The sequence below is a fragment of the Poecilia formosa genome, unplaced genomic scaffold, assembly GCF_000485575.1.
Source record: "Poecilia formosa unplaced genomic scaffold, Poecilia_formosa-5.1.2 Scaffold27, whole genome shotgun sequence".
Lineage (NCBI taxonomy): Eukaryota > Metazoa > Chordata > Actinopteri > Cyprinodontiformes > Poeciliidae > Poecilia > Poecilia formosa.
The window spans coordinates 1,155,310-1,179,442 of record NW_006799966.1 but is presented as its reverse complement, the minus strand read 5'-3'; the positions used below and the strand labels follow the sequence as shown (position 1 = coordinate 1,179,442).

Genomic DNA, 24,133 nt, shown 5'->3' with positions numbered 1-24,133 from the left:
ATCACATGCATTGAGATCAAGGTCATTTTGGAAAAGAACAGCCTTAAGGCAGGCATTAAATATGCTTTTTATTTGTTTTATATTGCTACTGATGTAATATTATTCTAATCGTATTTGTTGTGTTTTCATTAGCTGCAACATCAGTCAGTTTGTAATTATGTATAGTAGATAATTAAATATTTCTATTTGTCTACTGCTCCCTCCACCGTTACTGGTGTAAAGGTTTTAAAATAAATGGACACTACAGTACAAATGCACTGAAAATGTAGAAAAAAAATCTGTTGTTGACTTTAAAAATATTAATTACATAGGTTGAATAAATTTGATTGTCTTTGATAAAAAAATCATCTTCTATAATCTTTTTTTAAAAAGTGTTTCTCATGACTGGGAGCTAAAGATTACGGTGATGGCCGTGTGGCCTATGAGTCTCAACGACTTGAAACTTATCAATTCCACAAAATATCAGTGGAAACACTAAAAAACAGGTGGTCTGCATAATAATTGTTGACATGCTCTATTTTCCCTTTTGCACTATTTTATTGTATTTTACTTTGCCTTTTTTGCTTTTGTTTGTTTTTTTAAACTTTTTTATCATCTCTTTCAGAGCTACCCATTGTCGGATATTCCTGTTTTAATGGAGATAATTTTATAATAATTTATAGCACGCTTATTATTATTTGTAAAACTTTTCACACATCCCTAGAATGAACATTAATAAAGTGTTCTACTATGTAGAAATGCTCTTCCAAACAGATATACATATATTTTTTTTAGCTTTTTTTAATGAACATATAGCCTAGTAAGAACTGCAAAAAAATTACAAAATTTGGATTACTTAGAAATTACATTTTAATTTATTGCCTTAAATATTTCTTCAGTTTTTGTCACACTGAAGTTTTCAGATGATTAAATTTTAAAAGGCGAAAAAGATAATCTTATTAAATGCTGTTTTGTTTACTGTGACACCTAACCGTCTGAAAAATTCTTTGATTATATGTTACTATTGCTTATCATAGATCAAGCACATAATCTTATATGCCTTCAAGAGAGATGTGGATACAAATAGGCTTCTGATCTGTGCTTGGACATGCATGTTTGTACCTGACTAGGACTCTGCATTTAAAGTGTCTTGGCAGCGTTGCTAATAACACTTGCAATGTTGCAGATGGCTTCGCATATTTTACAACATACATTCAGAATAGCCAGTAGGGACACACAATGGAATCTTATCTAATGCTTGGTTTACTAACAGCTTTAAGTGCAGGTGAGGTGATATACTTTTTGAAAGTTTCACACAAGCTATCTCAAGCTTGAGATGAGTGGTAATACCTTCTAACTGACACTGTTTTTTTTTCTTCTTTTTTTTTTTTTTTTACCACAAGTGTAATTTATGCTTTCAGCTTTGATCTGAGCATACATGAATGAACATGGACATATTTTGAAAACCTTGAAGTATGAAGCCAATGCAAATCTTGCCCATGGGGATTGTTCTCGTCTCTCCTTTTGGTCCATTACGACGCCGGTGCTACATATATCTAAGTTTGTTATCTTCGACTGCAGTCAAACGTAACACGTCACTGTTGGTATGCTCCTTTATGATTTGGAGTAAATTATGTTGACAGGTAGAGAGGGCTTTTATGTCAGGTTTGAAACCCCAACATTTTTTTTTCAGATTCAGCATCTGAACGTAAACTACTATTTGAGAAAAAAGCTCAAGACGGTGAAACTAACAGAAGTCCCACATCAGCTGTAAAAAGAAATAAGTTTTCATCTAAAACAACTAAAACAAATACTTTTTTTTAATTCCTGTGCCCAAAATGCATTTCTAACAGCAAATGTTTGCAAACAATAATGTACATTTAATTATCATGTAGACTAGAGTAACAGAGAAGGGAAAAAAAAACAAAAAAAAAAACGGTTTAGTGCTCGAGTCTCATGAGTTTATAATGTGCTGGCTCAAATTGGAAACGGCTGATAAGTCATCTAATGCCAGGGCTCATGCAATTCAGAAAAGTTATTTCAGTCCACTTAAAATGTACATTTTTTATTTTTACTTTTTGCTTTAGTTCAAGATTTGTTATGTTTATCTTTATGGCATTTTGTTTAGTATCTTCTAAAATTACACCTGACTAGTCAATGACAACAAAGTTTGTGATAAAAAGAAAGAAATGCAGCTTATAAATTTTGTCAGACTTTAGAGTCAACAAATTGAAACAAACAAACAAACAAAAAATATCTAAAAAATAAACAAGTGCAATCCTATATTGTGTCATTGTTAATTGGTTTTTTTGGGGGGGTTTTGGGGGGGACTCTTAGGTTGTTATTTTTGCACAATATTAATGTTTGGTTTGTTGGTTTATACAAAAACCCAATCCCTCTTGACTTACACGGTCATCATTTCCACATATTTATTGGATCTGGCAGTCACAACACTGGTGCAAATGTTTTCATTTAATTATTCGCCAGCACTTAAAAAATATATATATATTTTTGGAAACTTTCTTTCAGGGAAGGATCAGCAATTATCAGTTGTCGCTAAGTCTTAAAAATAACCACATGGGAATAGTGCAGCTCAGTAGATCTCACTTTGCAATTTAATTACTTGGACCAAGTCTACCATTTACTTGAATTGAGAGCAGTGAGTCAATGATCTGCATTGTCTCTGTCATCAAATGGATATTAACTCTCCAGATGTTGTCGTGAGGCACTGTATTCTGCCCCAGGGTGTGGAGCCGGGCTATAAAAGGCATCTGTGTTAAGTAAGTACAATCAATGTAACCCACAGTCAAAGTTATAAGACATGTTCTAATAATTAATAAGTATCACACATCCTCTAATGTTCACGGGTCGTGTATACCTGGCCATAAACTTTGTACATTTCCACAGTGTCATGTAAAACATGTAAAATTACTTTTACTGATGCTCAAATGGTTTTCCTCCTGCAGGAGATTTGCTGCTTCCTCTCCGGCGATCTGGGCAGAAAGATCATCACACATCGCAACAGCAGAGGGAACAATGAAAACAAAAATGGCAAAATGAAATGAATTCAGGATTAGATTCATTTAGACTAATTGAGGTTTAAAAGTTAAGCAACACCGAACTTTTTTTGTGGGACACAAGGGGAAAAGAGGTTCCGCTGCAAAAACACTAAGCTGCAACTTTCAGTAATAAAATATAACCAAAGGCTCTGTTAGCCAAGCCAACTTTATTTATAAGTACTTTTAAAACAACAAGACTGACCAAAATGCTCAACAAACACCATATTAAAAAAAACACATAAAAGATGTTAACACAGCTTGACATAAATTGATCTGTTACACTGATAACATTTTATAGCTGAATTTGAGTTACTCCACTCCAAACCTTATGGAAACGGAAAAGTGTAACTCTACCAGACATCTTCATGGAAATGTGTATGTTCAGTTTTGAAGCATGCAGAACTCCACTACAACACGCCATCTAAAATTTCTGATTCTCTTACTGTAGGTAGATTTTGAAGGGTTTATTAAAATTCTGAATTAAAGTCACCGAAGGAGCTTCAACTCTTGATATTACTCAGCGTCATGGATAGTGTTTTAATTTAGCTTGGCATATGAATGCTGTAAAACATTCAGGCAACGTTAAATGTTGTGTTTGAAAATACTAATCGTGCCTGTCTGATTAAATTTAAAGGTGATAGAAACTATGAAAGTTTCATACAAGTAGAGGACTTTAGACTCTGGAACTACTAAAATAAGATAGTGGTAATATTCCACCACTAATAAACATTTAGTACTGTCCAACCACAAACGCCGTCTACAGTTCAGAGTACTTTCAAGAAGTACTATTTTCCCAGTAGGGCAGGTTTCTGGATGTTTTTCTTCCCAGGTAATCTGATTTGGCTCTGGAATAGCACAGGAAAACTACCCCGATCCCTGGGAAAGGTTCCATACTTCAAATGCACATACAATGTGTTAATGCCATTTTCAACCAGTTGATTTTTACACCTCTGTCAAAATGTCATAACTCAATAAACAACCACAGACCCTGCTTTTATTTTTACTCTCCTCTTCTAAACCAGAAGTGTGTTTTGTTCTGTTTTGCTCGCACACACACACACACACGCATGCACACACACACACACACACGCATTAAGTCAGTCCCAAGGGCAAGGTGGCGGTGGCGGAGTTGGTGTGGTTTCCTGCTTGTGTCGTGACGTGAGACAGTTCTCCTTGCTGGTAAAAAGGGCTCTTTGTGTAGGTCCGTCTCTGCCTTTCCCCCTCTTTCCACCGCTGACAATTATTTTCCCCAGCAACCCTCAGCTGACAGCTTGGTGTGCTGAGCCACTGTGTTCATTCTTCATGTGGCAGTTTGAAGAAAGGACCTTAAAACAATCGGAGCTGAGTCATTTTAACATATTTATTCCAGGAAAAGCCAAACCGCGTTATGATTTCCCCTTTTTTCTTTAATAGCAGTTTGTAGCTCCATGACAAAGAAAAGCCTCCTGCATGTCACGCGCAAATTTACTCAAGCCAAAGTTTATTTGGCCACAGAGCTTGGAGATGAAAAATCTTTCCATTTAGACCAGTTGTTCCATAACACATAAAATCCCTTCCTCGTGGGTCCCACATATCATTTGATGAGGTTTCGAGGGCCAGATCAGTAGCAGGGCTGTCAACCGCTTCACTTGTGCTTCAACTGGGGGTTTGAGAAATGGTTATTTTTCTGTCTTCATATACAAATCTGATACATGTGCAAAGTATTTTTTTTTCTCTTCGTAGGGCATCCTGCAATGCCAAGAAAAACTGCCACAGACTATTAGCTTCCTCTCAGACATCCCATTTCCACACTTTTTTTTTTGTCTCATTGCTTTGCAACCCAAATGTTTTCACATCTGACTTTGACTCTCTGTCGCCCTCTTCAGGAGTGCTTGTTGATAATACTTGCTTTGCCCCACTTTTGTCTCAAAAGTCTTCCTGACAGGTTTTCCATCTCTTGCTTTATCTTACTGAGAGTTAGAGATTCACTCCTGATGTCGAAATAAAACAGCTGGATTTAAAATGAGCATAACTGTATAATGACATGGTTTGTACAATGGCAACAGTTAACAGGATTCATATGCAGTTTGCATGCAAAACTATAATAAAAATCATACATAAAAGTATGGAAGAATGTTTTTATGTTTTAAATTTTATTTTCTCTAGTTATTATCCCCCTTTTTGTGTTTTTTTCATCACCATCTTGGTTCCTTTTCTGCATACGTCCTTTTTTCTTTCCTTCCCTTCTATTCCTTTTCCCTTATTTCCTTTGTTTGATCTTTCCTTTCTTGTCTACCCTTCCTTTCCTTGAGCCCTACATTCCTTCAATGCTTGTGTCCTTGTGTGCTTTCTTTTTTCCTTGTCCTTCATTTCTTGCGCCATCCCTCCTTTGCTGCATCCTTCTAGTCTTGCATTCCTGTATTCTTCCTTCCTTCTAGCTTTTTTCTTTTTTGCAGATTACTTGTCTAAAGCCTCCCTGCTGTAAAAGCAAAACAATTCTGAGAATTCTGGAAGCAATGAGTCTGGAAAAGTCTGGAATTTGGACTCACTATGGCTAACAATAATGACAGAAGTTGATTTGATGGAAGTAATGAATTTCTGAGTGTATTAATGCTAAATATTTTATTAGATAGCCTTTTATCCTTCGCTGTCTGAATTTATGCCTTGGATTGCTTTACGGCTCCTCTGCTGTAGCCTGCTGAAGAAACGGCAAATGTTCAAATGATAATTAGAAAATACTCACACAATTTGTTTTATTTTAAATATTCATTTGCAATATTAGCCTATATTGTCCTGAAACCATTAAGATGCACCCTCAGTGTTTAAGTATGTCTATTGACTATGTGCTGTGGATGAGTTCTGTAAAATGGATTTCTTCATGAAGCCATTTTCTTCATCGCAAAGTTTAAGAACTGAGATAGTCGCAAAATTATGTGATATATATCCCCTTTGCTTCCAAAGAGTCTCATTTTCTTGTACTTCTTCATGTTGATTTTGATCAGCACAACTAAAAGACCAGTGATTTGAAGGTCTTTCAGTTTTCCCTCTGTAGCATGACTGCTATTCAACACATTTTTATTCCCATGTCTAAACATTATCAGACTCTAGAAATACTTTATACAGGATCAATACCCTGACAAAAAAAAACAAAAAAACATCTCTTGAACGGTTCAATCAAGCTCTTATCTTTTATTGTTTTGAAGATAGTCTTATTATTCTGAAAGTCTGACAAAGTGAAAGCTTGAAGTTTGATTGATTGCCTGTCCCATTGTCACTCATTAGTACTGCAAACAAAAAGAAACCTCAAAACTCATTTGAACATGAATGCCTTTTTTACTTTGCAGCAGGCAGTCGCATGAAAATGATGGATGTGTCAGTTACATCTATGTTCATTTTCACATTCCAGCCTGCAATTAAGTGTAAATGCCTTTGAACATGACGTCAAATAGCTGCCTACATGTTAAGGCAAAACCGAAAAGAATCACCAGCTGCTGGTTAATCACTGATTAGTTTGTTTCAAATAATAACTGCTATTATTCCTCCCAGATGGCAATCAATACAGAGTTATTTTTTTATTTTCAAATTATTCGGCATAGTTTCCAAGTTGAGTAGACCAGTTAATTTACCTTAATTGAATAATAATGAATGCAGCAGCTGTGGAGTTGTTCTTCATAGCTCTGCTTTTAGTTTAACAGAAGTAGGTTTTTAAGAGAAAAAAATCTAATTGGCTTTTAGTCCATCATTTTACGTGATGATTAATCTTTCTATTTTTAAATGCTTTTACATGTTCTTCCAGAAGTACACTTTTATATTTTTGCAATTTGGGTTGTCTGCCCCTCTTAATGTTTCAGATGGAACAAGCCCAGTCAGTGATATTAAAATGCAAAATGAATTCATTTGCATTGAAATGTTCACTGCGATGCATGTTGAAGAGCAGCTTTCAGTCAAAAATGACCCAACTATGAATTATAATAACACTTACAGTTACCTGCAGTGGCTGCCTTTATAGAAAAATAGCCATTTACCTTTTTTTTTAAATCTGTTTTATCACAGTTTAAAAATCAGTGCAAACAATCTGGATTTTCTCAGACTTTCTTCATTTCAGCAAAGCATGTCAAATGTTTGCAATGACCCTTGAGTACCATTTGTCATATATCTGTGACTGCAGAAGCCCAAAGTGTTTTAGTTCTCCTTTCAAATCTTGGTGTCACTGGAGCCCCGACGGCACTAAGCAAGCAGCATCAGATCTAATTAAACTGTATTAGCAACTTTTCTATAGGCCATAATAGAGGTTCTTTAATTTTGAATGTCACTGTGTGGGATGAATAAAGCAAAGTCTCTATTGAGATAGCTCAGTGGGTTTATAATGAAAAGCTGTTTTTTCTATGGCCAGACAGCTGCTCTCTGAACAGGCCGTCATTCTGATTGTGCTCTAACAAAACACACAACCAAACTGGTTGTCTACAGTATTCCGAACTGTCTGGCAAGAAGATACAAGGTGTTTTTAAGCACCTGATTTGAATGATCTCTGTTGCCTGTGAACGTGCATGAAGGTTTCTGCAATGCTTTTGTGAAAACAAGTGTTTAAAAAGGCATGAAGGTTAGACTTGTGGCCACAGAGATATAAAACTTGTGCTCCACCGCCTCTACGCCTTCCTGTTAGTAGGTTTCCATTCATCATATCTGGCCACAGGAAAGACTCATGAGCAGCTGGCCGAAGCTTTGTTTGGGTTTTCAGATTGCTTAGGATGCATTAGCTCCACACATACAAAGCCACTTCACCTAGGGGGTACAATTCAGGACGGACAGCACTTTAATTACATTTGCCAGTTCTCCAGTATTAAGAATGAATATTAAACATGTAGCAACCTTTATGGAAATACACACATTTGTGTGAATTCATGAGTAGTGCCTTCCAGAAGTATTTTTAACCTCCGCACTTTCCTACAGTTTGTCACAATTTCACAGGTCTGAAAAGGATTAACTCAAGTTTTGTTTGCATTTGTCTTCTGCTTTCACTGCAAAAATGATGCTATTTAAAGTTGGTCAATCACATTGTAACCTTTTTTGCCAATGGGTACCAGAGTTTCAGACTCATAAAATGTTGTATTTGTGTGCTGTTCATTATAATATTAAAACAATAAAACCAATGTTTTTTTTTAATACCAGTTCAGTAACTGACTTGACATTGAATTTTAGGTAAATTTCAGAAATAAAACAACTTTATAATAATTTTAACTGCTGCATACATAGAAAACAGTCAGGTGGTAGATAAGCAATCACAAACTTTTAAAGCAAAATGCTGTTTTGTTATGACAAAAAAACTACACAATATGTCAACAGTAAATTATACACTATAGATAGTTTCAAAAGTAATATTTGAACAGTTAATAATTCAGAGAAAAATGATGTAAATGGCTGTGTGTGACTATGAAAAGCCTTTTGAATTCCCTTTATTCTGACTCAGACTATCAGCACCTGATAATAATCAGTCCTTCTTAATGTGACTTTCCTAAGATATAATATTTATTAGCTCCTTAGTGAGGTAATTTAGCCTTTAAAAGAAAAGAAAGCTAAGTCAGAAAAAGCTTCATGTAAACAGAATCACCAGAATTTTCATTCATTTGTAAGTTGTATTTAGAAACATAATCACAGTCTACTCAAATACAAAATGTGCAAAATATTACACTATGTTTGCAAAAATTAGAACAATTTGTTTGATCATTGAGGCAAATTTCAGATGTTTGCTGTAAGCAATCAAGACTGAGTACCTCACCAATGGGATGCTTTTACTGTTGCAGTAGTCACAACTTCTTGTGGGTGTTATTATTTTTATTTAATTTTTTCGTAGCTTGCGGTTGCAACTCACTTCATCAAATCCCCTTAACAACTGGACGGAAACTAAACCATTAAGCTAGAGCCTGCCCACCAGTTGATGAGATCTGGTCCCTGTAAGAGTCAACACAGAGCATATACTTACTAAAAACCCAGAAAAGATCAGCTTTTGTCAAGCAACCTGACATTATCTGATATCTGATCCAAGGTTGTTCCTCAGAATGCCTCAGGACTACACCTGCTTGTACTTTGTGCTTTTCTGAAAAAAAAAAATAAATAATAATAATTAAAAAAAAATAATAATAATTTAAATTTACATATCTACGTTTAATCTTTGTATGATGTAAGCATTTGAAACCAAAGTAAAATTCCTTGTTTGTGTACACAATCTTGGCCAATACAGCTGATTGTGAGTCTAACATTAACTGAGCTCAAGCAAAAGCAATACATTTAAATTTGAGTTGCGGATGTATTTTATAAACTTTTGACCGACTGCAGTTTCAGATAACTGTTCATATTCATTCGCTCAAATATGGAAATTAATGAAGACATGAAAATGAACACAGAGCACAGTGTTTTCCTTCATGATGAATCTGTTGTTCTCTGCAGGTTACAAAAGGATCTTCTGGCTGACAGGTGAGTTTCTCAGGAAACAACAATCTCACTTTCTATCTTTAAATTCTCTGAGTCAGTTCACAGCGTTATTGTTGTTTCCTTCCTCTGCAGCAATAAACTTGATCTCAGCGTTGGCAGTCCTTGATGCCATGCTACTATCCCGGATCTTGTGCTTAAAAAGGAATGGAAAGGTTTTCCTAAAAGACTTCTGAAAGCTGGCTCCCATAAACCCATAAACAATGGGGTTGACTGAGGAGTTGGCGTAGGACATGCAGTTGGCCCAGGTCTTGATCTTGTACATTGTGTAGTTGGGTTGATAGTTTGGATAGAAAGATTGGAAAAGCACAAAGATCTGGATGGGACCCCAACAGATGGCGAAGAGGAAGACGATCACCACCACCATCTTGGAGACTTTGCTCCTGATGCTGATGGTTCTCTCAGACAGGAGGTTGACCTGAGAAAGATAACGCAACAGATATCAGCATTTATTATTATTATTATTATTATTATTATTATTATTATTATTATTTACGAGGCTATGTTGTTGATGGTTGTTGTTAGTTTGAAAAATTAAAATGGGCCCTTACCTGATAAAACGAAAAATACTGATGTCTAAAATCTTAAAAATCAAGGTATTATTTTGCCAATTAATGGTAAAAGTTATTTAAATATAAATCAGTGTAATACCTATGTAATGGGTAAAGAAATAAAGTCTGCTAAGGCATATCTTTTTTTATGCCTTTTTTACCATATTTATTCAGGTGTAGAAAATAATACAAATCAAATTTAAAAAGATTGTATAGGAATCCTCCTGGCTCTTCAATTATAAAAGTTTAATGTTAATAAAGAAAAACAACCCATGTCTTCCATTGTAGTTCAAATGAAATCTATATAAGTATTATTGTATGTTAGCTGCAAATCCAGAGATGCAAGGTGTAATGCCTGGCATGATTTTTGCATATAGAGTGAAATAATAACTTTGTAATGATACAATAACTATACACATATTAACATTCCTTCTAACTGCAATGTGGTTTTATATTTTTCCATAACATCCTCAGAAATACTTTTTAGCAAATTTTATTTACAAGCTTAGGTCTTTGTAGTAATTTTTTTCTGTTGTCTACATGGGCATTTTATTCATAGAAGTTGAACTCTACAGTATAAATAAACAGGCAGCACCAAACTGTACATGTGCAGACGTTCTACATATTTCATTGTGGTTAAACTGTTGACAACAGCCACTCAAAACAGACTTGATTCAAACCCATTTTAAAATTCAGGCAAACAAAAGCAAACAGTTTTCAATCTCTCTTTGTCCACACCTGATAATTATTGTCAACAGGCTCTACAGTGGGTTGACCTACTCTCTTCACCATCATCGAATAGCAGAAAGAGATTGTGAGAACCGGCAGCAGGTAGGCAGCGATAAACTGATAGAGGATGAATGCTCTCTCGTGCGTCTTGGAGGGAAATCTCTCCATGCAGTATTGTCTCGGACCGTACCAGTAGCCCTCCTCAATCCGCTGGTACATTAAAATTGGGGTGGACAAGATGAAGGAGCCTGGGCAAAGCAGATGTGTTGTTTTTATTGTTTTGGGTTTTTTTAACAAAACTCTAAGTCAGTCACACATGCTAAATACATTTTGTTTTTCAATGATTCATTTTTCGTGTCTAACAGTGAGGTAAAAGCAATGCAACATACCAATCCAAATGCAAATGCTGACTATCATGGCTACTTTTGGGGTGCGGTGACGGAGAGATTTGAGAGGGTAAACGGTGATGTAACAGCGGTCACCACTCATGGCAGTCAGGGTGATACAGGTGGCTTGTACCGTCACCTAAGAATGAAACGCAGGCGAACGCATTCTGAATAAGAACATGTTTCTTAAACATGTAAAAACACAGTTATGGTGAGGAGATGATGTCAACAACTATTATTTTTACAATGACACATGAAATGTACTGAAAATTAGTCACAATTGATGTTGTGCTGTTTTTTTTTATGACGGAGTATTAGGGCCAGGAGAAAGAAAGTAAAATATATATATACATACATATTTCATTAGAATAAAGTCAAAGTATTTTGACAAAAAAAAAAGTTATGAGAGAAAAAGCTCTAATAGAGTTAACAATGTCTGACATGACCAGATAGGCAAGTCAGGGTAGTCCTCTCTTGTGAAAAAGTTCAGTAGGCATTATTACTTTTTGCAGGTCATTCATACAAGGATGTGTCATTTCAAAAAGAATTTAATTATTATTAAAAGAACAGCATGTTCCCTGCAAGCATGATGATAACACTATGTGCCAATATAATAAACATCAAGTGCTAAAATTATTTTCAGACATGAAAATACAAATAGGTACAAAGAGATGAATGCAAAATAGACAATTTAACAACCATATTTTAAAAGGGGTTCGAGAGTATTTAGAACAAGAAAATAATGTAATAATTTATTGCTATAAATTAAAAAAAAGCAAATTAAAAATCAATCAAGCCCTAATTTTGAGAAGCATAAACTGTACTTAATACTTTGATAATGATTTTTGAACATACGTAATTACTAAATATTAACATGCTGTTATTTTATAGGACCATTCCATCTCTGATGTTACTGGAATACATTAAGATAATATTTCTAAATTAATGACGGGCTGTACTGGAATGAAATTCTGTTGTATTTTTGTACACTGACAATAAAGGCACCTTGACTCTGATGTTTGAGCGGAAATAAATGCTGGTTCATGTAACATTGGATCCATTCTGTTTAGACATTTACTTTAAAGTAAGACATGATTCTTCCCAACAGTCTGTATCTCTGGCTCCTGCTGGACCTGTCTCGGTGTTATGAGTAGTTATAATGCCAGGACCCATTACCCCACAGAGGTTTGGCGCATGACATCAGGATTTCAAAGGATTGAATATAAAAGACTGAAAGGGGTCATGCTAAGTTCAGCACTAAGGCTGCTGAGAAAATGATCTCCTCCCTGTGATTTTCAGGACTTACAATGTATTACACCCTGCTGTAATACGCCCAGTACTCCAAATCCAGTTTTCACTACCTCTTTAAACTGAAAAAGGAATTAGTTGTGTGGTTTAAAGCAAACCAGACTATGCTTATTGGATTTTTATTGACAGCATTGCCCAGCACTGACCCAGATGAGGAATTGCAGCCTTATTTATTACTGTGTTTAACTGCTAAGTAGAAGATGAAAATATGAGTTTTTCTTCATAGTTTTTTCATAGTGACAGGTAAAGTGCAGCTAGAGTTTTGAGTAAATATTTATAGGTTATGAAAAGTTAATTAATATTAAGGTTTATGTATGGAAATGAAATGAATAGTGATTACTTTAGACTGAATGAAAAAGTAAAACAGGATGACATTAAAAAAATACTGACATAAATTGAGTTTGGAGTATTTTTGGCATTATAACATCCAAATTATAATTCAGTCAAATATTACATATTTTAAACATTTTTTTTAAGTTATGCTTTAGATTTTGTTTGTTTTTTGTTTGTTTTTTTGTTGTGGTTTTCTGCAGATAATATGCCTTTTGCTACATAAAAGGAAAAATTTGAAATTAGCAGAAAGGCAAAAGATGATTTTTAACATGTTGGAAAAGTAAAACAAACAAACAAAAAAAATCTTTGGAGTGGAAAGTCCAAAAGTTTAAACCAAAACTCATCGATATCTACTAGTTCTTCAGTTGGTTCTATTAATTAATTTATCCATTTTTTTTATTAATATGCAGGATCTTATTTATACTATTTCTTCTTGCTTTAGCAATTTACTTCTTACTCCTTTCACTTTTTGCTTTTCATTATTGGAGCTTTAATTCAGTGTAAAGCAACTATGAGTAAATGTGATGCGTTATGTTGTATGCAGTAATAGTTCCTTTCTTACCAGGGCTTTTTCAGCCAGGTGTTTATGGTCAGTCAATTCTAACATAAAAGTTGATTCAGTCGATCAAAAATAAAGTCCATAAAAAAAAATCACTAAAACAAAAAAAAAAAAGATACTTTTTGCTCTGCAAATCCCATAGAATTTACCACTACATGGAAATTTGCTAATTTTCTACAGACTTTATTGTAAAGTGATTGAAGGTTCTGTCTTTTAAAACTTTGTAGAAAGTCCATGTTTAATCCTGTGCAAGGAGATCCCCATGGCCTTTCAATGTTGCAAGCCAGGTCGGTCTTTCTCATTTAACAACTTAGTGTTTCCATGGTGACAAGATGAGCAGCAACGTATTCAGTCGCCTGCCTATAACTGCACAGGTGCAGGACCTGTCTGAGTGATGATATTGGTGTATGATTGTTTGGAGATGTATAAATGTTGTGAACTCACGAGAGACAAGGACAGGAAAATATAAAAAGAAAAGTAGAGACGTGAGCACGGATGCCTGCTGTTACCATGAATGGTAAGAAATAAACAGAGTTTTGATATTTATTGATTTAAGACCTGTACTGAAATCTCTCCATTAATCTTCTGTGACATTCTGCTTATTTTGGATGCATTATGCTTGTTTTTTTTTTTTGTTTGTTTTTTGTTTTTCTCCACACGTCTTGTTTTTCAATCTTGAACGGAAATTAATTTGTCTCAGTTTAAACACAGCTGAAATGGAGAAGTTGGGAAAAAAAGATTATGCATGTCTTTTCAAACTCAAGAGTACTTTTGAAATACATTTGCAGTTACTCTAGCTTTTCTTGAATCATAGAAATTTGTACTTCTTTACAAGATGGTTTCATCTATCTAAGAAGATACTTGTATCTTGTATCTTGTATTATACTGAAGCTTTTCTGCTATCATCTGGCTTTGAGGAGGGTAATGTCTGATTCCACAGATGACATTTCTTTGAAGATTTATTCAGACTGTAATGGCCTTCCTTAAGCTTTCAGAAAGACAAAAATGCATGGAAAAAGATAGACTTGAGTATAGAGCAAAGTTCTGATTCAAAACATCTTCACCGTATAGAGAGAATTTTCGGTCTGTGTAGAATAGATGGACTTGTTTCTGCCATTAAATGAATCCTATTGCTCATACTACAACTCTGAAGCAATTGCGATAAAGTCTTCCAACAAATGGACCCATCTTTGTGTAACTGAAATTGAAGAAAACTCTTTGAGATGGCAATGTAAAGTCTGGAAAATTAGTCAGCATTTAGCAGCAACCCCTTTTTGGTTCTGCAGTTCCCCTTTCAAGACTGATCATCTACTGACAACAAAACATTAACAATCATGTAGTCATTTTTTAAAAAAAGACTTAAAAATTACAAAATTTTGAAAATAATACACTGTCCTAATCCATGGTACTTGGTTTTTGTATTTTTCTTAATTTCTGGGTTGGACACTCTTTGATATCTTGGTTCATTTCATGCTTAGCTTTCAGATTCCCCATTTTACCTGAAGTATGTTGATGTGATTAGTTGTGATCAGTTATGGATTATTGTTATTTAGTTCTTCCCATATAGTTCATTCATTTGTGTTTAATGTCTCAATGCTTGGCTTTTTCTCCTTATGTTAGTGCTAGGCCTTTCTCCTTTTGGACTTAAACATCCTTTTGCGTTTCAGTTCCACTCCTGCTGTGTTAATTTGTCTCCTTCCCTGCTGTGCACTCTTCTAGATCTGTTCTACAGCTCTGTGATTAAGCTCAAATGGTTTCATTGTCATTCTTCACCAGTTTCTTACTAATTAAGCTTCTTTGTTTTCATTGATCTTTGTCAGTGTCTTCTGTTATGCTCAGCTAGCGTCAACACTGTAAGAAGATTTTTTGACTATATTACCTAAATCCAAAGATTGCACATGTAAAAAATAATAATAATAATAATAATAAAATAACAGGGCCACATGATACATAGATTTGGACATATAGTAAGCTGGTCATCTAACCTGAATTGTTTTCATTGTATTTGGGCCAGGAATTGAATTTCTATTTATTTGAGTAAGCCATGATAAAACTCAGGATGGACGTGATGGAATGCCATGTTTGGCTTTAATCTTTAACTACTTGACACTTTTGGCTGTTTGTCTGGGTTTATTTGAGTCAAACAAAACCACAACCTTGAGGTTCTCCATCGCTGAGTGTCGCTGAAAATGACATAATCAAAGCGTCCAGTGTGATGAAAAAAAATCAACATTGAGCGTCTCTCAGCTTTTCTCCATAATTCAGCCTGTACTCTGGATGTAGGTGACTGTGGCTCACTGGTAGAGTGGTCCTCTCACAATAAGAAGGTTGTAAGTTTGATTCCAGCTTCCTCTTGTCACATGTTAATTAATGTGCTGGTACTTAACTGAAAGTTGCCTGCATTTATTTGTGTTTGTGAATGTGTCTGCAGTGGTCTTGCACTCGAAGTGGTTAGTAAGACTGGAAAGGGAAGTTCAGTCTGTTTATTTAGCACTTTTTCAATTAGTCAAAATATGTACAATCACAATTGAACAAATCTGCAAAAAATATTAATTTCACTAAAATAGCTGAAATTTACAGTTTAAAAGCAAAAAAGTTTTAAACTGCAGAAATAATTGCTGCTGTTGAACCAATTTCAATAACAATAGTAACTGTGATGGTATGAATGTTCAAATATTAGTCAGTGATGTTTGATTTTCATTTTCATGAACAAATTATTAACAGCAATTTCAGACTTGTAGCATTTTATTAGTTTAAACACTTCTGACTTTATGGTTAATATTAGTAATTTTCAGCCTATAGGATAAGCATGTGATATCATTGGAATAGGTCATTTACAAGTGAGAATGATGAATAGAAATAAAAGAATGCAGTGCAAACAAAGTTTAAAAGAATGGAACCAACACTTAGGAATAAGAATATTATTATGTTACCTGCTGCAGAAATGCAACAAATTTGCACATAAAGTTGCCGAAGATCCAACCAGGGAGGGGATAGAGAGTGGCAGTGAAGGGGACACAGCACACCAGAAAGATTATATCAGTGGCGGCCAAGTTTGCTAGATGGAAAGAAAAGTACATGTCAGGTAATTTTCCCTCTTACATCAGTCCACATGCATTATAATTTAAGAACGCTTATAATGGTCCATTTTTTTTTATATTGCAAAACCTAAAAAGCCCTCTTTCAGTGTTTACTTAGTTTTTCTATTATTATTATTTTATTTATTATTGTTATTATTTCTTTTGGCTTTCCATCTGTATTTTTGTCCCTTTTGCTGTTCTTTCTGGCAGTTCAATTGAATAAAGTCAGACATTAAAAATACATTACTTATGTTCAGGGAAAAAAATCATAGTACAGGTTAAAACATTTTCTTTAATAACAGCCTCAGAATATATATTTTTCCAGGGATATTGGTGGTACTGTTCTGACCCAGTAAGCAGAACAAACTGTATTGCACACAATACAGTTCACTGTGAAATAAATTTACTTAGACATTTATTTTATAAATGAGAATAATAATATAATAATTGTTCTATCATTTGAGGTTTAATAGTCTTCAGTCCAAATTGCTCAAAATTAGAATATTCATTTTTAGACACATTCACTCAATCTCTCTTAATGGACTGCAGGATTACAAATTTGACACAAATGGATGTGCTGTGCACCTGAAGGAAAAAAAAAAAAACTAGATGCACCAGTCAGATATAACATTTGGATTGTTGTGACTCAGAGTGGTCTGCAAACTGCTACAGACTTTATATCTTAAAACCTTTTTGTCAGAAGTAGTTTTACCTCCTTCAGCAACTTGAGCTACAGTAGCTGAAGTGGTTGTTGCCCACGTCAGCTTTCGTTCCCCATGAGTACCAGTGAGCCCTGTCAAACCTATTCACACATCGCCCATTTATTCTGATTCTAACACATCCACTTTTAGGAGAAAAAATTTCACTTGCTCCCTAAAGTCAACTACTGGCAGGTGCCATGGTGAAGAGATAACCGGTTCCGTTCACTTTATTCGTCAGTGGTCCTAATTGGTGTAGCAGCGGATTGGCATTCTCCAATTTTCAATTTTTAATTTTAGTCTTGTCAATTATCCCCTAAAAACTAAATTACTGGGTAGCTTTTACCACCTATTAAGTCAGGGAACTGTCATGTTTAATTTGCACTGGGAGAAAATCCAGAGCTGATTATCTTTTGTGTCTTGATGTCAGTGATGTTTTAACCTTTTCTCCTCAATCATATTTACACATCACCAAATGATGTCTGCTGCATGTCGAGAACCAGACGTCTTCTCACCTGTAGCTTTTAAAAAATAGACAAATGAATGACAAAGCCATGATTTCTCTGTCTAAAAGCAATATCTTGCTTTGATGACCATTGCTGTAATTCATCCAAGAATAACATATTACAAGTATTATTCTATTTCCCAAATGTCTTTTTTTTTTACTTTTAAATGTCATATTGAGGAAACCACCTTGCAGGTGGGTGAGGACGGACTAAGAGAAAATTAGTTTATTTCAGTAATAACGTGGAATTGTTGAAACCCAAAACCCATTTTGTGTTTGATACCAAGTGTAAGAGATGATAGACCATAACAATCTCTACGGCGTTCAAATACTTCACTTTATTAAAGAAACTGGTGGATTCTGTATATTTATCCAAAAGTATTTTTCGAATAAATGACTGTACGGTGTTTAATATGGTGTTTGTTTCTTAATGATATTATCGTTATATTAATTTAAACTTGGCTTGGTGCATGCTTTTAAAAGTCAATATATTTGGAATTTTCAAAAAGGCATATGAAGCTTGTGAAATATCCCTTAAAAATCTGACGCGAAAATGTCAAGTTTGAAATAAATGCTAAGAAATGGGTTGGTATCCTTGCTTAGTCTGATCCGTTTATTCCATACATAAAATATTGTATGACTTCAGTTTACCCTTATCCATTTGAAATCAGGTACAAAGAAGCTGCTTCAGAAAGAGAATATATTATTTGGTGGTTATAAACTGAAGGTGTGTTAAACATTTTATGGACTGCCTGTGGGTCTTTGCACCTATGCTTCCCAAATTTAAATTCTTAGTGTAAAGCAACCCCCCATAAAAAAAAACTAAAAAAAAACATTTATGTTTTGATAACATGTCAGAGGTTTGCAGTCTGTCTCATGCATCCATCACTGGATGTAGCAAGCATGCCAGACCCCATTCCCCATTTGTTGTAAGAGCTGATCTAATCACATTGTTGTCGCCTAACCATATTGTTGGAGAGATTGCTAGATGATGTGGTTGCTAATTAAATTATGCTGGATATTACACTGTTTCAGTGCAGTGGCCTTGGGATGTATTAACCAAGATCAAATCCTCCTCACATCCAGAGTGCAATGTGCAAACACAGATACACAGACTTTATGCACCGAGTCACAGAGCTACAAAAACATTATTTTAATTCAAATGAACGTGATCACATTTATTTTACTGGCCTCCCACCCCACTCCACCCCACCGTCTCCCATACTCTACTTTGTGGAGCAAACTCAGGTAAATCAATCACCTCTGGTTTGGTAATGGCATTTATCAAATACATTCAGATTGCAAATCTGCGTGTTCTGAATACTGAGAAAAGACATGGAATATGAACACAGTGGATGATCTCATTTTACACTATTATTTTACAACTATTTTTATGGTGAACCTTGTTTCAATCAAGGCAGGCTGCACAAGATGTAAAGAACTAATCCAAACAAATACTAGTTAATAGTAATATTTTATTTCCCAACAGTTTAAATTAAAACAACCTGTGCATGACACACATAGATAGCTTCATGAAAATACTCAATTATCAGGAAAATCCTGCAAAAAAAGGATTACAAGTTAATTTCATTTTACACTCAAAGCTGTTGACCTATAAAAACCAGCAGCTTGTTGCAAACAGCTATGCCTCTGGAAATGCCACTGCAAGTTTAATGTTTATTATTTTACCACTTTCATGAGACATTTTTATTAACCTGCCTTCAAAAGATGTAAACAAATAGTTTATCCATTAGCACAATCCCATTAATATAGATGATGCTATGGTTGTAAAAAAATATAATCTGCCAATACAACTGTGCATGTGTTGGATAGTGTTTGGTTTCAGTGCCTCTTAATTTGGTGTAAATGAGGTGTCAGTAAGTTTGTTTTGAAAATAGGTGTAGCTTTTCAGTTCATTTTCATTTTCCACCAGCGTTATGTTTGCTGCTATATAAAGTCTAATTTAGTGAAATTATGCCCTTTAATACATTTTTGCATACCTTTTGTACTTTATGTTTCTGATATTAGCCTGTTGTAAACAAGCTCATCAACTTCAAAAGACGTGTGCAATTTGGAAAAATTAAACATATTACTGAGGCTAATTACTGAACTAGTAACAGACTGTCATAAGCTTTATGTCTATATCTGTGATGGTATTGTGTTGAGAGCCTTGCAAAAGTATGAAATCTTTGAACCTTTTGTCATATTATAATAAAAAGAGCATCTGTCCATTTTCATGTGGTGAATGATTGACTGAAAAGGATGCTGTATGTTTTATAAATACGTGTATTTTTTCAATAAAAAATACAACATCCTATTTAATCATGCTATGTGGGGTGTGTGGATGTGTGTGTGGAGCCCAATATACTATGTTGCTTAAATAAATTCCAGTGCAACTATTTCCATTAAAAGTCATATAATCCATATGTGTGTGTGATCTAATCATAGAGTCGATCCAGTCGTTCTGTAAGAGCCTCAGAGGTTTGTTGAGGTTATAAGTAATTAAGGTTAAATGTTCAACTGTGTGTTTACTTCCTGTTTGTTAGTTAAATTTACAAGCAGATGGTCCCCTTGACCCATTCCAAATGTGTTCTTGTCTAATCAGCCACCTTCGTTTCTCATATGTTAGGTCAGTTTATCTTGTTTTAACGGTAAGCTTGAAATTGTGTCATGTTAAATAATCATTATGCCTTGAGCTTAGTTTCTTTATTCTATCTCTTTTTAGGGCCTTCCATTAATTGTTTGATTGTTTTTTTTATTTGAAGGAAATAGTTTGGGAAACTACTTGAAAAACCCCGAACACACCATCCACAGGGTGAAACATAGTTTTGGTTGTAGCGTATTTGGTTGCTTGCTTTCATATACAGGGTAGTAAAGTGACATCAGTGAAAGGTAGAATTATTAGATGCGATGTATAACAGCTGTGGCAAGGAGAAGAGGAGGGAACTTGAGAGAGGAGACTAATTAACACTGGAGCTAAACTAAAGGTAAAACAAAGTACAAAAGTTAACTATTATCTGAAGGAAATAGTACCCTACAAATATCAATATATGATGATGTTTGTGGCTTTACCAAGACAAAGTGTGAAGTTCAGGTGGATAAATACTTTTACAAGGCAATGAACATAATTGCTCCTAGAAACCTGTGTGATGGCAAATAAGACATTGATTTGTTAAAATATGCTGCTTTAAAAACATGTTTTCAGATTTATGCATACATTTTTCAACAAGACCATGTGGAACGGCATTATGAACACATTATGCATGTATGAATGCATGCAGGAGATATGTGGAATGGCTTGCCTGCAGTCTTAACCTCTTCCCAGTAGGGAGTGAATGCAAAAATAAAAAAATAAAAATAAAAATAGCAACAGGCTTTCTTTTATTTGCAGACAGAATTGGTCAGAACTACTCTTCGCACCGTTTGTCACTTTTAAGCTTTAATAACACAACAAAATTGAGTTTAGTAAGCAGAATAACAAAGGAAGAAAGGGCTTTATTATCTGTATTTATTGGATACAGTAAATTCAGAGTTTTGATATAAATCAGACTTTTCCTGACTGAGTTTTGTAAATCCCATCAAACACCCTCATGTCAGTTTCTTTCACATTTTCCACAAACTAATAAAGATGTACATTATTTTTGCCTACCTATGTAGAAGTTGGTGGCTGTTCGCATCTGTCTGTGTTTGGAAATAACATAGATAACGAGAGAGTTGCCCACCAGTCCGACCAGCATGATGAGAGAGAAGAAGAGCGGTACCAGCCAGGCGTCAGTGAGAAACGGATGCTGGCTCCCGTCCTCTTCTATGTCATACGAACGTCTTCGAGATAAGTTTGCCTCTGATCCATTGAGGCCAACCTGATCTGTTGAGTTCCAAAGCTCCTCGAACATTGTGTCAGAACGGAGGGTACTGCAGTGAGGGACGGTGACAAAAATAGTGAGGAGAGCTGCGTGTGGATGAGGAGAGAGTGTCAGCTGCAATGCACTTGCTCCAAGTCCAGTTTGCTCTCAGGCAAAGAAGAAGAAAAGAAAACACAATAAGAAGATACAAATAAGAAGGTCTAATTCTGTGATTATGGGGAGGTTGAGATTGCTGACAGATAGAGGGATGCAAAACATAAGTTGAGAGAAGGCGTCTGCATGCAAAATGACTCCTAAGTTTGAAAGCAAATACTAATTCCTCTTAAGCTCAAAGTGAAATCCTGAAAGACATGATGCCTGCATTGAAAATTCATGAGAAGAGGGAGCATTTTCAGAGCGTGCTGAAATTGTTTTTTTTTTTTTTTTCTTAAAAGCAGGATTTGAAGCACGCAATGCTACTGTTTTGTGAGATAAGCCAGCAACCAAACAGGAATCAGTGTGCAGAAACGCAAACAGATGTCTTCTCCATGCTTCGTCATGACAAACAGAATCCACAGCTCATTTAAATCTCTCCTTGTTCCATCTCTCCGCCTTCCAGTAAAATCCGGACCTTTTGCATTCAGCTCTTTTGCATATTGTAAAAAAAAAAAAAACCCTGAAAAGGAGCAACTTGATGAATCAGAAATGAAAAAGATGCAGATCAGTGTAGGAGTTAAGTCTTGCTCTTCGGTCTTGATAAAATTGTGGCTGGAAAAAAAAAGCTTTTGTTTAAAAAAAGGAAATAACCTGAAGCATCAGTGTTTGTTGTTCATCCTCCCAGCAGAGCTTAGTTGATCTTTTTGTTTGTGCTTCAGCGGAAATCACAGAGAGTGCAGTGAGTGAAGGGGATGCTGCCGGCTTTATAGAATGAGCAAGAGCAAGGACACACAGGCGCATTGGAGAGGGGAAAGAGAGAGGAGTGTGCTCACACACATACACATACAAAACTCAGAGCATGTGGGCTGCTGGATGACTTTGGGATAAAAGTCTTCATGTCCGGGTCTCCTAGCAACGTTATTGCTTAATGTATCTTTATAAAACAAATTATGATTCTACAAATAAAGACCAGAACCAAAAACTATGAAAAGTATACCTTTAATTGCCCTCTATAGGAAAGTTTGAAATTTATCTTTTTTTTTTTTTTTGTAAAAATGTAGTAAAAAAAAGTGAAACTTCTGGTGAGTAGAAAATTAGGATAGCTACACATTTAATTCAACTTAAAATTGCTACAGTTTAACTTGGCTTTTGTTTTACAACATTTTGAAGCAGGATTCCTTTGTTTAAGCCTTTAGACATTTAGTTTTCTGAACTGGTGAAGTGAGACTGAACACCAGGATGAGATTAAAAGACCCATTTGAGGTTTGGAGAGTGAACCTTTTAGGATCTTTTAAGACTAATAAAGGATTTAAAGAGTTCTCAGGAGGAATGGAAATTAGTCATTGTACAACAAAATAGTCTTCGAGTGGAGAACATTCAAAACAACCACGCTTCACCGTACTTCAGGATCGTCCTGCTGTTGATCTGAAATTGCATTACAATTAGAAAGACACTGCACAACAGTGCCCCAAATGCACAGTAGAGGACATAATAACAGCGTAAGTAGCAAGCCTGCTAGTGTGGTAGGACATAGTATAAGTAACATTTGTCGAGTATCAATGATGCAGAGGTTGGATGAATGTGACCTGACCCTACAGACACAAGTCTCATGAAAAGATCAGGTCACATAAGGGCATAAAACGCTGATTTGAGATACTTCAGGCTGCAGTGTGAACATAGCCTAAAATATGAAGGAGACCGGCCCTTCAGGACCAACTTTGGACAATCCTGGCCGAATCTGTCGAATGAGAGAACGTGGAAGAGGAAGAGAGGGAGAACAAAAGTACAGTCAAAGTCACAGAAAGAGCAAAAATCAGCAACGCAGAGTAACAGCTTTCGGATTATTGCGTCATGCTGATTGTGCAGTCACATCTGTTCAGTGATCAAGCCTAACCTTTAGAGAACCCTACACACATCACAAAGGCTGCTGTGCCTGTTTGGAGGGAAGCATTCACTTGGGCAAGGCTCGAACTTTAAACAAATCTTTAGTATTTTATAGGTTGCCAGGTTTGTTACTTGCTCTGACCCATAGTATTAACTCTGTCTGACTGAACAAATAATTAGATTTTGAGGGGTGTGTTTTTCGAATCTATAACTGACTGAGTGATTTGTCTTAAGTTTTCAAACGTCCCCTTTCTCTCTCTTAGCGCCTGCTTGGACTCCTTCCAGTCCAAATGACACTTCCAACTTGATAAACAGGATTAAATTTATTGATGTCATGCTTTTCTGAATTCCTGAGATGACGTGTACGACTAAGTAATCTCTGAGTAATTTAAAGTCCTTCTTTTTGTGGCTATGGTAAAATGAATCACTTAACTGACTGCACATCTCCCAGAAGACCGAAGCGCATCACCATGAAGGAGAAGTGTTGGTGTAAAGATTCACTCTGGATTTGACTCATTCATGCAAAACAGTTATGCACTGATCCAGATCCTGCCCTTCAAACGTATTGCATCACACATGACAAGTAAAAGCTCTTTATA

At 35.3% G+C, this 24,133-nt stretch overlaps 1 protein-coding gene across 1 annotated transcript; it reads right to left on the bottom strand.

Annotated features, from left to right (window-relative positions):
• Nucleotides 1–7,807: 7,807 nt before the first annotated feature.
• Nucleotides 7,808–22,431, bottom strand: kiss1ra (KISS1 receptor a). The gene is made up of 5 exons (XM_007548577.2): nt 21,302–22,431; nt 16,303–16,427; nt 11,173–11,308; nt 10,793–11,031; nt 7,808–9,921 (listed from the first exon to the last, which is right to left on the bottom strand). Exons 1-5 carry the CDS (start codon nt 21,543–21,545, stop codon nt 9,541–9,543), a joined length of 1,125 nt encoding a protein of 374 aa, XP_007548639.1. The 5' UTR covers nt 21,546–22,431; the 3' UTR covers nt 7,808–9,540.
• Between the last annotated feature and the right edge of the window lie 1,702 nt (nt 22,432–24,133).

Coding starts and splice junctions, on each gene's coding strand:
- kiss1ra (XM_007548577.2), bottom strand. CDS start 21,545: ATGTTCGAGGAGCTTTGGAACTCAACAGATCAGGTTGGCCTCAATGGA. Junction 11,309..16,302: donor TTGTTGCATTTCTGCAGCAG/GTAACATAATAA, acceptor TTTCATTCTTAG/GTGACGGTACAAGCCACCTG. Junction 11,032..11,172: donor CAGCATTTGCATTTGGATTG/GTATGTTGCATT, acceptor TGCTTTGCCCAG/GCTCCTTCATCTTGTCCACC.